The sequence below is a fragment of the Schistocerca americana genome, chromosome 1 (assembly GCF_021461395.2).
Source record: "Schistocerca americana isolate TAMUIC-IGC-003095 chromosome 1, iqSchAmer2.1, whole genome shotgun sequence".
Classification (NCBI taxonomy): Eukaryota; Metazoa; Arthropoda; class Insecta; order Orthoptera; family Acrididae; genus Schistocerca; species Schistocerca americana.
Genome location: NC_060119.1, coordinates 345,707,396 through 345,723,516, shown reverse-complemented (window position 1 = coordinate 345,723,516; position 16,121 = coordinate 345,707,396). Strand labels below are relative to the sequence as shown.

Below are 16,121 nucleotides of genomic sequence, written 5' to 3'. Positions count from 1 at the left end.
CTTTTTGGGAGTATGTTTTGTGCCTGCATCTGGAGATGGACGCTTGTGACCGTAAGACGTAGTCTCTCTTCTTTGCTATCCATGCTGGAAAGTCTCTGTCCTCCCTCTGTCCTCTTTTTCCTTGCCTCTTCTCTTTACCCTCTTCTCCGCTGCGGCATTTGAGACCCCTCCTCTTTCCTTTTCTTTGTTCCTCCCTTCCTCTCTCTTTCTTCCCTGTGCGTGTCTGAAGGCCAACCCACGCGTTCCCATACGTAGCCGGTGACGGGGGAACGTGTTTTTCCCTGCCCCGGGTAGACAGGTAGGACACGTACATACCCCCTGGTAGAGGTCAGGCCCAGGGAGGGGTGATTACCCGAGCTGGTACCTTCCGAACGTGCCGACCCTTCGTCCGTTTCTCGGTAGGTGTGACCTCAGGTGTAGAAAATCACCTAAGGCGGGAGTGCCCACCATCGGAGACGCTGGTAATCATGGGGGATATGTTTGCAATGGTTTCCTCTACGTACACAACTTCTGCCCACAAGAGAAAGCTAGAAGAGTCTCAGCCACGGACAATTCTTCCCTCAGTGCCAAAGTTCCTAGTTGTTTCTCGCCCTGATCAAAGTCAAGACTTATCCACAGTCAACCCTTTCATTATTCAGAAAGGTGTGGATGCAATTGCAGGTCCTGTAAAGCCTTGTTTCTGATTACGAAATGGCAACTTCTTGTTAGAAACAGTCAGTGCCCTCCAGGCACAAAAATTTTGCGAACTACACTGTTACACACCTTCCCTGTCTGGGTGGAAGTGCATTGTACTTTAAATTCATCACTCGGGGTGGTTTATACATGTTCACTCGATGGATTATCCAACAAGGACATTCAAAATTACCTGTCTGACTAGGGCATAATGGCCCTACATCGAGTCATGAAAAGGGTTGACGAGGGCTTGGTACCGATCCGTACTCTCTTCTTGACAGTTGATAGAGTTCAACTTCCATCGAACATTAAAGCGGGCTATGAGATAATTTCAGCTCGTCCTTACATCCCCAACCCTATGCATTGCTTTCGGTGTCGGCTGTTTAATAATACCAGCCAGTCATGTTCCAATATGGCCAAATGCGTTGCACGTGGCAGGGATGCCCATGAGGGTGATTGTCGACCCCCATTCCCTCGTTGGATCAACTGTATCGGTGATCGCGCTGCTTCATCTCGTGATTGTCCTAATTTCATAGATAGATGAATGAATTATTCAGGAAATCCGAGTGAAGGAAAAGGTGTCTACATTTGCTGCTCATAAGTTATTCACCAGTAGAAAGCCCACTTTTTTCCCAGTGGGTAAATATAGCACTGACCTTGCATCTCCTCAACCTACTAAGGAGGTAGCCACGCAGACTTGCGATCTCACCTTCAGCGCCATGGTCATCCGATCATCCAGTCCAAAGATCACCCGTTCAGCCTCCACTCTATCACCTGCTCACTCTGAGGCTCACCCCTCATTGGCTCCTGCTAAATCACGGGCCCCAAAGAAAAAATCGGACACCCGGACTTCAAAAAAGGTGCCTGCTCGTGAAGATTTGTTACATACCCCAACCTCACAACCACAGATTCCTCCCTCATCTCAACTTCCAACTTGGCTCATACGAAACAAAGTTCGTCTCCTTCTCCACCATGGCATGTTTCCTCTACAGTGCCAGCCAGCGGCAGCCGGCCGTGGCCATTTTCCATGTCGCTGAGATGCACCGCTGGCAGCCGATCTCTGGCAGCAGGAGCTGCCCCCGAACAACCTATGAATCTGGATCTTTTGCCTTTGGCTGAATGCTGTTCCACACCATCAGCTGCCGGCTCTCAGCGGTCATAGATTTGACGGTCTCTCAGCGTTCGTCGAGTTGACGGCAGCCGTGATGAGATTTTCCCCTTTCTGTCCGCCCTGTGTCAATTATCCATTGGAATATCCACAGAATTCGTTCCAGTCGAGATGTCAAGGTCAGGACATTCTGGAGAGTTAAAAGGAAGTGATTTGGTGACACTGGGGGTTGATCAATGTTAAGTGGATTAGGGAAATGAGTCAGTCAGGATTCAGTCTTCCATCCAAGTGTGATCCACCCCCACTACCCAAAATCACTCTGTTAACTTTCCAGAATTTCTTAACCTTGCCCATCCCCCTCATCATCATTCCCCTAGTAACTCAACATGGAAACCATACTTACATCCTCAGAAAAAACAGCACTCCACCATCTAAAAACTGATCCTAACCGTGTAATTCTATCTACTGACAAAGGCTCCAGCACTGTCGTTATGAACCACAGAGATTACCTGGCACAGGGACTGTACCAACTGTCAGATATGTCTACCTTCAGATCTTCTCTCAGTGACCCCAGTCCAGAAATCCAACAAGATTTCCTGTGCCTTCTCAGAATCTTAGGCCCATCCCAGAACATTTCTCCTGTGTCCCTCTCTCTCCTCATCCCCCCACACTCCTACCCTCTACATGCTTCATAAGTCCATAAACCCAGCCACCCAGTAAGTCTCATTGTGAACGATTAATGTGTCCAACTGAGAGAATCTCTGCTCTCGTGACCCAACACCTTCAGCATATTACCCATGACCTATCCCCCCCATCAACACTCTACAGTTTCTATTCCTGTATGACCTGGTGCTCTGCTTGTCACTGTCGATGCCACCTCCCTCTATGCTAACATCCCAAATGCCTGTGGCCTTCCCACTGCTGAACACTGCCTTTCCCAGCGCCTAACTTAGTCCAGATGAACAACCTCATTTCAAGTTGCCATGGCCCACTATGTCCTCATCCACAAAAACCCCAAACCCCTTACTTGGTTCAGATTCATTGATGGCATGTTCCTGCCAAGGACCGAGGGTGAGGCCACCCTATTCACATTCCTCCAGAACCTCAACACCTTCTCCCACTTTCACTTCACCTAGTTCTCCTCAAACCAATGAGCCAGCTTCCTCGATGTTGACCACCTCAAGGATGACTGTGTCAGCACCACCATCCACATCAAACCTATCAACCACCTCCAGTTCGACAGCTGCCACCCATTATGTACAAAGAAGTCTCTTTCATACAGCGTAGTGCCTGTGATCATGGCTACCAACTCTCTCTCTCTCTCTGTCTCTCTCTCTCTCTCTCTCTCTCTCTCTCTCTCTCTCTCTCTCTCTCTCTACATCTACATTTATACTCCGCAAGCCACCCAATGGTGTGTGGTGGAGGGCACTTTATGTGCCACTGTCATTACCTCCCTTTCCTGTTCCAGTCGCGTATGGTTCGCGGGAAGAACGACTGCCGGAAAGCCTCCATGCGCACTTGAATCTCTCTAATTTTACATTCGTGATCTCCTCGGGAGGTATAAGTAGGAAGAAGCAATATATTCGGTACCTCATCTAGAAACGCACCCTCTCTAAACCTGGACAGCAAACAACACCGCAATGCAGAGCGCCTCTCTTGCAGAGCATGACAACTAACAAGCTGTCTGTCCTCATGGGTGTCCACCACCGAACTCTGGCCAAGAGACAGCTGAACCTCCCAGTCGCTGAGCGTGCCACCCAACATGACATTCTTTTTTAGTGACTACTTCACAGCCTGCATCATCTGGGTCCCTTCTAGCAACACTAGCTTTCCAAATTGCACAGGTGGGAACTCGCCCTACAAAATATTCTTATTTCTCGTAATCCCCTGCCCTCAACATCCCCGTAACTGTCCCCCCAGGGGGCCCATGGTTATTTCATGAGTTTGTGCGTGGCACACGTGGGGCACCCAGCTGTTGCAGCCAATTCTTCCTTCCCTGGCTCATTTCCTTCACCCTGCCCTCCCTACCTATCCTCGCTCCTTCTCTTTTGCCACTTCCTTCTTCTCTCTCGGTGTTATGATTTATGTTGACCTGGCTATCCACCTGGTTTCCTGTATTGGTTACAGTTTTGTTCCTTTTGCCTGTTCTTTCATCCTTTTTGACATTTAGGTCCCTACTTGAGGTGTGACCTCAACTTCAAAATTTCCTGTTTTTAGTGCGAGCCATATGGGGAAGAACTCCTTCCGTAGTATCCACGGTGTGAATTCCTTTTCCCCCTTTCTCCCCCTCTCCCTTCCCCACTGTAGCCCCCTTCAACACTGCTAGGTCGCCAGCACGTGTAGCCAGTCCCTGTGGTGGGGCTAGTATGTATCCATACGGTTGAGCCCTATGGCTGAGCCCCCTGACAACACAGGGATCACACTACTGATACCTGAGCTGTTCCCTCCCCATGAATGCCAAGGAGTGGTTGCTTGTATTCTTGGAGCATCGGAACTCTCGGCAACAGCCGCCATGCCAGGCTGCCCTTGCTGTGGCTAGGTGGCACCCGTGGAGAGAGCCCCTGGTCAGAGTGGGTGGTATCAAGTACGATGTTTGGTGCATGGTGCATATGAAGCTGCAAAAATCTGGCCATTCTCAAACAGCTGTCTCTTCTAGTGGTGAAGGATTATTGAATGCTGCTTCATATGACCCGGCAACCTTCCCTTCCCTGCGAGGAGGACCAGGCTCTCCATCTTGGGATGAAACTCTTACCCCATTACCTCTTCTGTACTAGGGCGGATGAGGACACATTCACCATCGCAAAGTCATTGTTTTTCGTGGAAAATATCGAGGATAAGTTTGGCGAAGTGGAGCTCTTAGTAAGATGCGGTCAGGCGCTCTGTTGATCAAAGCTTCTTCTGCCACCCAGTCCGCAGCTCTTTGTGGCTGTGATCGTCTTGGCAATGTCCCGGTGTGTATCGTTCCTCACCAGTCTCTGAATATGGTCCAGGGAGTAATTTTTCATAGGGATCTCATCCTGCAACCTGATTAGGAACTTCGGGCTAATCTGGAGCGGCATGGTGTTCATTTTGGTCGACATGTGCAGAAGGGTGGCAAAGACAACTGCACCGATACTGGCGCCTTCAATCTAGCTTTGAGGAGGATAGCCTCCCAGAGAAGGACAAGATTATGTGCTACAGATGTGACACTGAAGCCATATGTCCCTCTGCATATGATGTGCTTTCGGTGCTTGCGTTTTGGGCATATTTCTTCCCACTTTATGGAAGACCCTTTGTGTAGTGGTTGTGGCCACCCCCACCATGAGGGAAGCCCCTGTGTCCTGCCACTTATGTGTGTCAGTTGTGCTGACCATCACTCCCCTCGCTCATCGGCTTGTATGACTTAAAAGAGAGAAAGGAAGATCCAAGAATAGAAGTCCCTGGATCGCCTGTCTTATGTTGAGGCTCACCAAAAATATGAGAGATTCCATCCAGTGTCACTATCTTCAACTTTCACCTGTGTTACTTCATTTCCTCCTCCTCCTTCCTCATCCTTATCCCAGCCTCATCCCTCTCTCCCTTTCCCCTCCCCTGCAGTTCCCACGACCTCCCATCAGGGAACCGCTCCCCCACCCAGCCCAAAGAAGTGCCCCCCTTCTTCGGCATCTGCCAGTGATCGGTCTCCCTCCTGGGACCTCTCTCCCCAGCGTCTCTCAGGCCAGAAGACCCTTAGCACCACTCGGACATGAGGTGCACCATCTGTGCGCCCCAAGGTCGCCCACTCTCTTTCGGTTCCAGATCTTACAGAAGCCTGTGCTTCCCCCTGTGTCCAGCCCTCCTCCACCTCAGAAAGAGAAGAAGAAGCAACATAAATCCCAAGACAAGGTCGCCCACTCTATTTCGGTTCCAGATCTTACAGAAGCCTGTGCTTCCCCCTGTGTCCAGCCCTCCTCCACCTCAGAAAGAGAAGAAGAAGCAACATAAATCCCAAGATAAGGTGTCCCCAGTGCCCCCGGAGGTACCATCTTCCCCTCGCAAGCTGAGTCTGACATCTTATTTATAAATGTCACCCAATCCTTGTTGGTGATGACTACTGATCTCCTCCACGGCTTCTTCATGTCTAGCTTGGGCTCTCGCCGTACGATCATCCAGTGGATTTGCAATGGATACTATCGTCACCTATTGGAAATGCAATGTCTTGTCTCCTCCTATTCTGCGTTCTGTCTTGTTCTTCATGAAACGCATTTCCGTGATGACCACTCTCCAACATTTTGTTGTAATCAAGTGTACTGTTGGAACCGTGCTGGCCCCAGGTAGCATCTGGTGGTGTCTGCACTTTGGTTTGCTCCGATGTCATTAGTGACCGGATCCCCCTATGTACCAACTTGAAAGTGATAGCGGTGAGAGTGCAAACGACTCCAGCAGTTACCATTTGCAATGTCTACCTCCTTCCAGGTAGGCCACTTGCTTACGTTGCACTGTTTACCTTAATCCAGCAACTCCCGCCCCTGTTGCTCCTCCTTGGGGACCCCAGTGCCCACCATCCACTGTGGGGGAGTGTCACTGCAACGGGTAGGGGTGTCCCAATTGACCAACTTATCATGGACCTCGATTTCTGTCTCCTCAATGATGGTTCCCCAATCCACTTCAGTGCCTCTCATGGCACCTTCTCTGCTGTCAGTCTCACGATCTCTTCCTCTGCCCTCGTGCCTTCCCTACATTGGTCATCCCATGGTGACCTTTGTCACAATGACCACTTTCCAGTGATTCTATCATTCCCCTGCTGCCATCAGGCAGACAGGCCCCCACATTGGGCATTCTGCAGGGCCAGTTGGCGTTTATATATGTGTGCTGCGCACTTTGACACCTCCCTCTCGAATTCCATTGATGCAGTCATGCAAGGCATCTCTGCCACCTGCCACTATTCTTCATCCTGCTGGTACTGCTCTCCCCATCTGCAGGTCCCCCTCGCCGTCGACCGGTACCGTGGTGGACCGAGGATGTTGCAGTCGCTGTCCAGGACTGCCAACAAGTGATGCAGTGATTTAATCAACACCCTTCATAGAGCAGCCTGCTCACTTTTAAGTGTCTCTGTGCCAAGGCTCCTTACTTATTAAGCAGAATAAAAACGAATGCTGGGAGCACTATATTTCCTCCCTGGGGACGTATGCCTCATTATTGTAGGTTTGGTCCAAGCTGCTTAGCTTCTGGGCTGCCAGCAACAGTCAACTGACCAGATTCTGAATCTCCAAGGTGCTCTGTGCACTGATCCATTGGTCCTCACTACACACTTCGTGATGGCATTGTAATCCTCTTCCTACCCTTCTACCTTTCTCCGGCAGAAACACAGAGTTGAACTGACCCCACTCTGGTTACCCTCCATGACTGTGGCTTCTGTGGTCCCCTTCCCATGATATCCCACAGGGTTCTGTGCTAAGTGTGACACTCTTCCTCATTACCATCAATGGGCTGGATACCCTGGCATTGTACATCGATTCACGCATCTGGTGCAGCTCCCAGTGGGTAGCATCTGCTGAGCACCAGCTCTAAGGTGCCATTCGACAGGTCTCTGCGTGGGCCACAATCCATGGCTTCCAGTTTCCTCTCTCCAAAACGCAAGTTATGCATTTTTGTCATCGACCCACAGTACACCCTGATCCAGAACTTTATTTAGGCAACCAGCTGCTAGATGTTTCTGGGGCCTTATTTTTTATAACAAGCTGAAATGGCTGCCCCACATTTGCCATCTAAAGGCTACATGTATGCGGAAGCTTAATGCTCTCCGCCTCCTGGCCCACACATCTTGGGTTGCAGACCATTCTGCTCTTCTCCATCTTTACTGTGCTCTGGTGTTGTCCAGAATAGATTATGGTAGTCAGGTTTATGGCTCAGCAGCTCCTTCCACTTTGGAACTCCTTGACCCTGTCCGTCATTGTGTAGTGCGTCTGGCTATTGGTCCTTTCACACTAGTCCTGTTGATAGTCTCCCCACAGAAGCAATGATTCCCCCTCTACACATCCAACAGAGCCAACTTCTTGTTTCTTACGCTGTCGCCATTTTCGCCAATCCTCTGACCCTCCTGTGTACCCTGTGCTCATCACCAATGAGGGATGGCCCCCCTCCTAACACCCGTTCATGGGTAGACATGTGTCTCACTTTCCCCTGTTGGGATCTCCACTCACTGGACTGCACCCCATGTCTTTTCTCCCCCCCCCCCCCCCCCCCCCCTCTCTGGATGGTTCCCAGAGCATGGATTAGGACCAATATATTCCACAGTCCTATGGTCTTTGTCGCTCCTGTGGTTTTCCACCGTCTTGTATGTGCTCTCCTTGCAGAGTTCCAGGGTGTCACCATCTTTTACACTGATTATTCTAAGACAATCGATAAGGCGGAATACACTTTCACGTCTCCTACTGGCTTCGAACACCATTTATTTCCGGGATCGTGTAGTGTGTTCCAAGCAGAGCTTCTAGCCATTCACAGGGCCCTCCTTTTTGTTTCTTAGGCCTCCGTCCGCACAATGTTTTAATTTGTTCAGACTCCATGAGCAGCCTGCAGGCTGTTGACCGATGCTACTCTCGTCACCCTTTGGTCTCTGCTACCCATGACCACCTCTCTGCCCTTGAGCATGCTGCCTGTTTAGTCATCTTTCTCTGGGTCCCAAGTCATGTGGGCATCCCAGGGAATGAACTGGCTGACCATTTAGCTAGAGAAGTAGGTACTTACCCCTTTTCCTTTCAAGATTCCAACTGCGGATATGCGGATCTATGTCAAATCTCTCTTTGCCCAAAAGTGGAATGCCATCTGGAGGGCTACTGCTCATAATAATAAACTCTGCACAATCAAGGAGTCTACTGCAGTTTGGCGCACTTCTTTCCACTCCTCTCTGAAGGAGTCCACTGTTTCATGCCATTTACGCATTGATCATACCCGGCTCACCCATTGTTTCCTCCTACGTAACGACCCACCTCCACAATGTGATTATGGAACCAGACTGACTGTATCTCACATATTGGTGGAATGTTCCCTTCTTTCGGCAGTTCATGTTATGTATAGCCTTCCCGATTCCTTAAATTTAATATTAGCAGACGATCCATAGATGGTTGAACTGGTCCTCAGTTTCCTCCGTGAAAGTGGTTTTTATTCCCAGATATAAGGTTTTACTTTAGTCTTGGAGCAGGGGCAGGTTGGCTGTGGTTGGGACTTCTTTTACAGTCTTCTTGGTCTTTGAACTCGTGACTGCCCCCTTTTTTCCAGTTTTTAGATTTGGTCTCACATTTTTTGCCTTTACTGTGCATGTTTAATGTTCATTATTTTATAATTTGACTCCCCTGACTGGATCTACTTTTAGCAGACCCTTTTTCTTCTGTGACTCACTTCGAATCGTGAGACCGATGACCTCACTCTTTGGTCTCATAACTCCTCTCAATTAATCAATCAATCAATCAGTCCCCCTAACTATCGCCTTCTCTGCTCACACTCCAGCACTGCATGTTTCAGTTACGCACCTACGGTCTTTCCACTTCACTAAGTCTCCCCTTTCCCGCTCTCCTCTCCACTTCACCCTCCAGCACAGCCTCCTGACTCTCCACCTAGGAGCCCATCCTGTTTCCACCACATCTCTGTATGCTCCCAAAAGCAGCACATCATCTTCCCCAACCATCCCATATTGCTTGCGTATGTTAGGTGCAGTCTGCCGGTGAGCCCCAGTGCTCAGAGACAGTTGCCATGTGTGTGAGTTGTGCTTGCATGCATGTTCGTGTGTGTGTGTGTGTGTGTGTGTGTGTGTGTGTTTTGGGGGAAGGACAGTTACAAATGCTTATAAAATAACTGTCAGCAGGGTAGGTAAACATTCGGGGATAATGCATCTAGGTGGGCAGACAGTTGCACTTTTGATTTATAGATTATTTGGACGGAATGGGGAAGGGAGTTATGTGGCAGTATTCTGGTGAACACCTGTTGTTATGTTGTTCTGCTGTTTCTCTGTTAATGTAAACACTAAGTGTTTGTTATGTTCACTTGGTCATTTAAAAGGTTTTTTTCTGTTTTAGTTTTATGTATATTTCTTTCTAAGGTTATAGGGCATTTATATTTTTTTATTCTCATTTTTTCATATGTTCTTCCATAGAGGTTGGCTTTCACATATGTTCACTGATATGTTCTGCTAATGTGGGGTTTTATGTCCCTTATTTCCAGGATCTCATTTTGTTGTTTCGGATGCCAGATGTTGTCCTTTTTCGGTCATATTCCTCACATCACATATCTTACATTGTAATTGATGTATGTCTTCTTTGTGTATGTGTTTTTGTCTTTTGTTGGTTTTGGGTTGAATTTCTGAATAGAATTTTCTGTCTAATTCAGATTCTGATGTATTGTCTTTTGAAAATACTGGGTATTTTGTTTGTGAGTGTTTATACCACCTTGTTTTCTTTTTATTGTTTTGTTTATTCTGTGTAATAGTATTATGAGCACACATGCATGCTTGCTTTCTTGTGTGTGTGTGTGTGTGTGTGTGTGTGTGTGTTGTGATTGTGCAACTGTTGTACACATCATCATTTGCGGCTATCTCCATTATATTGTCTAGCTCTTTTTAGTAAGTTTCTTTGTTGAGCGGTACTGTGTTGACCTAATGAAACATAGTTCTAGGTGCCTGATTTTGTGAGTTTGTATAATAGAAGCTCTGGTGTGTGTCTGTGCCTGTTGTGACATTAGAGTTAATTTCAAAAATGTACTAATTGTTTTCTTTTTAATTTTGTATCTAAGAAGTTAATATGATTACCACATTCTTTTGGTGTTGTGAATGTATACTTTTATGTATCTTGAAATCTGCATGTTGATGATCAGTTTTGGTGGTGGTTTATCTATTAAGCAAATTAAATAACAAGTTCGAAAGTATGCTGGAAAATGAATTGTAATAGGACTAAAATAATATAGCACAAACACATTGATGAGAGAATTGTAACAATTAACAGAAAAGTCACAAAACCGATCCAGATCAGTGAACAGCAATTGCCTGAAGTGAAGTGCTGCTGACAAACTAAATAAGGGATGTCAAAACTGAGTATCAGCCATGTGTGAAAAGGAAAGTTTATTGTTGGTGTTTAACAAGTTTTGTTGTACAACTATGAGGCATAGTCTTTATTTGTAAAAAACATTCAAAAACTGAAGGTTGCTCAGCAAGCACTGGGGAGGTGCATGTTGTGGAGTATTAGGAAAGATAGCGAAACAAATATAAGGATCACAGATGAGTCAAGAAAGGAAGATGTGGTTCTTACCATACTGGAAATGTAATGGAAGTAGGTAGGTCTTACAGTGAGGCAACTGAATGGTAATTGGATCAATGAAGTTCTTTCCTGGATTCCAGGAGGTAAGAAAAAGTGGTTAGAATGACTGAAAGGAAGATATGTAAATGACATTATAAAACGTAAAAGTGCAGCATACAGGTGTGCACTACAAGATCCTCGAGGAATTATTCTTCCAGCAGTTGTTGTCAGATTGGTGATGGTAGTGAATTGTGTAATAAATATTGAGAATTTTGAACATAAAGTATGTCACGATTGCAGGTGTACCACCATCAGCAGTGCCCTATTTACTTTATTGTGAAACACCTCTCATCACAATCACGTACTTACTTTCATAGCAAACATAATGTCATTCGCGTATCTGCCCCTCCGCCTGGGCCACAGTGTTGGGATAGCATACGTGCAAATTTGCTTGTTATTAGCTTTGAGGAAAGGTATCTGAAATCTAAGCAACAAGTTGAAAATCTTGTTTGTATGTCTTATCTACCATCCAACATGTGAACTATAGGGTAAGTTTTTATCTTTGCACTTTTCATTTTTTAACTTACTTGTACAGTCATTTCTGTTTTCATATTTTCAGTAACTTGAATTGCCCAAAGACTATGGCATGTCTGTTTCCATTACTGGTAATGTCACATTGGTATAACTGGTTGTCATTTGTTGTTTTGTTTTATCATGTTAATAATGATGCAGTATGTATATTTGTGGCACAAAAAGAGAGAGCCAAATTTTAAAATCTTGCTTCCTCAACAGTTACATGCCAGAGGCAGCCAGCTCTTGGATGTGTGTACAAAATGGTAGAAATCAATGGAAGCCCTAGAATAAAACTTAGTCAAGATGTGGCGAAGATAACAATGCCAGGAAAGAAGGATGTGTACAGACTATATGGATCAGATGGTAAATAAACTAATGTTGTATATATATTATGCCTTTCTTTTGTATTACAACTAGTAGAAGGTATAAAAAAAGCTCTTATTCATCCAGTAGTCATCACTGATCTAGAACTGTAGTAGTGTCCAAAATTGAAACTAATCAAAACTAAACAAGTGCTTCCTGAACAGACATTAATTACCACGTCATGTTATTAGAAAGGCTATGGATCCAAATATACACTCAAAAAAGGGACAAAACTGATAAATCTCTTCTACAACAAGAAAGCAGATATGTCATACATGTTTGGTAGTGACATGGAATACTATGCAGTGATCCAAGAACTTAATTGGCAGTCTATTTATTCCTGAGAAAAACTGTGCAGAGGTCAGGAATAGTCTTTGGTTGCAACTTGCTATGTGTGAGACATTTTCCTGATGTATCCCAAGTGTGCTAATTAGGATTAAGATTCTAAGGCTTCACTGGCCAGTCCATGCTGTCTATATTGGTCCTGTTGTGGAATGGTCAGCATTTGTTGGCCTTCATCGGCTCCTGTGTCTCAGAACTGTTCCTGGAACATAGAATTGGTACTTTGCTGTAATCAGTGCTTCTCAGACTTCTGTCTATGTCTAACCTACTTGTAAACATCCAGGGATTATCCTCTGAATAATAAGGTCCAAATTATGGGTCTGCACCATCGAATTATAAATGACAACAGGAGATTAAATTTGCCTCTCAACAGGCATGTGCCTAGTGCATTGATTTTCAACATTTTTAGTAGTGTCTATTCCAGGCAGAAATAGAAGTGTCCCACAGAGACAGCACAATTCTTATTTGTGTCCCCACAAACTGGAATTATCTTGACAGTTGTGTACAATGATTACGCACCTCTTCTCTTTCCACTTTTTCCCCAATAAAGTTTCTGACACTAGTATGCTACATAAAAGACTCCTTTGTCATCATCTGGTTTCTGCTGCTTGAATAATGTAATCCACATACTTTGCAATAGTAACATTTTGTTTATGTATTTGTTTATAAACAAAAGTATGTTGTGCACCACAGTGTTGAAATTTACTACCTAAAACATACACTGAGGCGAGAAAAGGCTGGACTCAACAAGTCATTTGAGACCCCTGCAGAAATATGGAACCATGCTGCCTCTGTAGCCATCTGTAACTGTGAAAGTGTTGCTGGTGCAAGGTTTTGTGCACAAACTGACCTTTCTATTATGTCCTACAAATGTTTGATGGGATACATTTTGGGCGAACTGTTTGGGTAGATCATTTACTTGAACTGCTCAGAATGTTTTTCAAACCAACTGTCAATAATTGTGTCCCTGTGGCATAAAAATTCCATCATTATTTGGGAACATGATATCCATGAATGGCTGCAAATGGTCTCCAAGTTGCCAGACATAACCATTTCCAGTTAGTCAAACAGTGGAACTCCAGGCAGAAATAGCAACAATGTTAGAAAAGATAGATTGCTACTTATCATAAAGATGACACATTAAGTTGCAGACAGGCACAATTGAGACACTTGCACAAAGCTTTCAGCTGGAGCCTTCATCAGAGAAAAAGAAACAACACCATTCATACCCAGAGGCAAGGTATGAAAAGCTACGAAAACTTGGGCTCAAAGCTATCCGCAAAACGGCCAAGTAACTAACAGAGTCGCATTTTAAACCTTAAAGAACAATAGCTTCCTTCAAGCTGATCATTCAAGGAGGCAGCAACCAAAATTCAGGTACCAGTTACGACTTTTAGTAAAAATCTCAATCAAAAACCAATCTCTCTCTCTCTCTCTCTCTCTCTCTCTCTCTCTCTCTCTCTCTCTCTCTCTCCAAAAACACATGTATAAATATTCATGTTATTAAGATAAAAGTTATTTTATAGAGTTTACATTGAAATCACCAGAGATTAATAACTTCTTCTTTTTGTCTGACAGACAGCATAATAGGGAGTCAAACTTTTTAATATGAATAGTTCCCAATCTCTTAATGGGGACCTGTACAATGTTGCTAATATCAACACTACATTATCTAACTGTAGTTTATATGCACAAACTTCAATGTGCTGATCGACACAAAATTTGTTTACTTTTCCGGTTTTGTATTTATACCCTTGTTATGTGTAAATGGCAACTCCTCTTTTATCCATGCCGGATCTTCCAAAGTGTACGATGCTAAATTATACCCATTTTACAGACACTTTCCATCCCCACAGTTACATGGTGTTCAGACAGACAAAGTACAGGGTGATTCAAAAAGAATACCACAACTTTAGGAGTTTAAAACTCTGCAACGACAAAAGGCAGAGCTAAGCACTATCTGTCGGCGAATTAAGGGAGCTATAAAGTTTCATTTAGTTGTACATTTGTTCGCTTGAGGCGCTGTTGACTAGGCGTCAGCGTCAGTTGATGCTAAGATGGCGACTGCTCAACAGAAAGCTTTTTGTGTTATTGAGTACGGCAGAAGTGAATCGACGACAGTTGTTCAGCGTGCATTTTGAACGAAGTATGGTGCTAAACCTCCTGATAGGTGGTGTATTAAACGTTGGTATAAACAGTTTACAGAGAATGGATGTTTGTGCAAAGGGAAAAGTTCTGGACGGCCGAGAACGAGTGATGAAAATGTAGCACGCATCCAGCAAGCATTTGTTCGCAGCCCAGGAAAATGGGATATGGTGTTTCGGCCACCTCTCCCAGCCACCATTGATGATTTGAAACGAGAAATAACAGCAGCTATCCAAACTGTTACGCCTGATATGCTACAGAGAGTGTGGAACGAGTTGGAGTATCGGGTTGATATTGCTCGAGTGTCTGGAGGGGGCCATATTGAACATCTCTGAACTTGTTTTTGAGTGAAAAAAAAACCTTTTTAAATACTCTTTGTAATGATGTATAACAGAAGGTTATATTATGTGTCTTTCTTTAAATACACATTTTTAAATTTGTGGTATTCTTTTTGAATCACCCTGTATATCAATCTCGTTCTTATTTTAGAGATCATCTAAACACACTAACAGTTAATCTACTTTATTTTTTTATTTCCCTGATATTTTGATGAAGTAAATTGATACTATCCTTAGCTTTATATCTATTTAGTGTACATGAAGCTTCTTTTATTCTGTTTTTCTTGAATGTTGTCTCTATGGACTTTGGCTTTAACCCAAAAAACCTGTCTGCCTGGTACCATTAACCACAGGGATCATACAATGTATGGCTGTGGCCTCCCTTACAGTATCTGCTAGTAGGGAAGCTAACTTATCGTACCGTAGGTTGTAAGGATAATTCCCATCTGCCCAGTTAAGAAAAGTTGGTTGTGAAATGGAGGATACAGATGGCTTGGGTAGTGAAGCAGCCACTGAAATCAAGTATGTTATGTTCAGCTGCACGTTGTGCCACAGGGTGGGCTTCTTTGCTCTTGGCACAATTTGGCAGTGGCCATTCAACCTGGTGGACAGCTGGTTGGGAGTCCTACCAATATAAAAAGCTGTGCAATGAATGCAGCAGGGCTAGTAAATAACATGGCTGCTTTCATAGGTGGCATGGCCCCTGATGGGATAGGATAAAGGTGTGAATACTGGAATAGGGAGTGCTGGGTGGGTGGATTGGGCAGGTGTCTTCCACAGACATATGATCTTCGTGCTAAGGGGTTGCGATTGGGAATGGCATAGGGATATACCCAGATGTTGTGGAGGTTGGGTGGGCGATAGAACACCGCTTTAGGAGTGGTGGGAAGGATATCATTTAGGATGTCCCTCATTTAAGGTCATGATGGTAGATAATCAAACCCCTGATGAAGGGTGTAGTTCAGTTGCTCCAGTCTGGGTTGGTACTGGGTGACAGAAGGGGCACTCCTTTGTGGCTGGTTCTTGAGGGTGGTGCGAGGATTGGTGGTGTGGGGGGAATGGTATAGGTGGTCCATTTACAGACTAGGTCTGGGGAATAGTGTCCGTCTGTGAAGGCCTTTGAGAGAGCCCTCAGCATTACAAGCAAGGAAGTTCTGGTTACTGCAGATATGCCACCCCTGGGTGGCCAGACTCTTTGGGAGAGGTTTTTTTTTTGTGTGTGTATGAAAGGGATGACAGCTGTTGAAATGCAGGTACTGGTTGTCTGGTGGGTTCAATGTGGACAGAGGTTGGGATGAAGCTATCAGGACAGAGGTGGTCAACATCTACTAAGGTGGC

At 45.2% G+C, this 16,121-nt stretch overlaps 1 protein-coding gene across 7 annotated transcripts in view; it reads left to right on the top strand.

Annotated features, from left to right (window-relative positions):
• LOC124599187 (nicotinate phosphoribosyltransferase) overlaps positions 1 to 16,121 on the top strand; it is a 125,112-nt gene that overhangs the window by 57,814 nt on the left and 51,177 nt on the right. For all 7 annotated transcript variants that reach the window (XM_047136059.1, XM_047136056.1, XM_047136055.1 and 4 more), the window contains exon 10: positions 11,815 to 11,958. In XM_047136059.1, the coding sequence (XP_046992015.1) occupies positions 11,815 to 11,958 (144 nt within the window). The remainder of the gene's footprint in view (positions 1 to 11,814; positions 11,959 to 16,121) is intronic.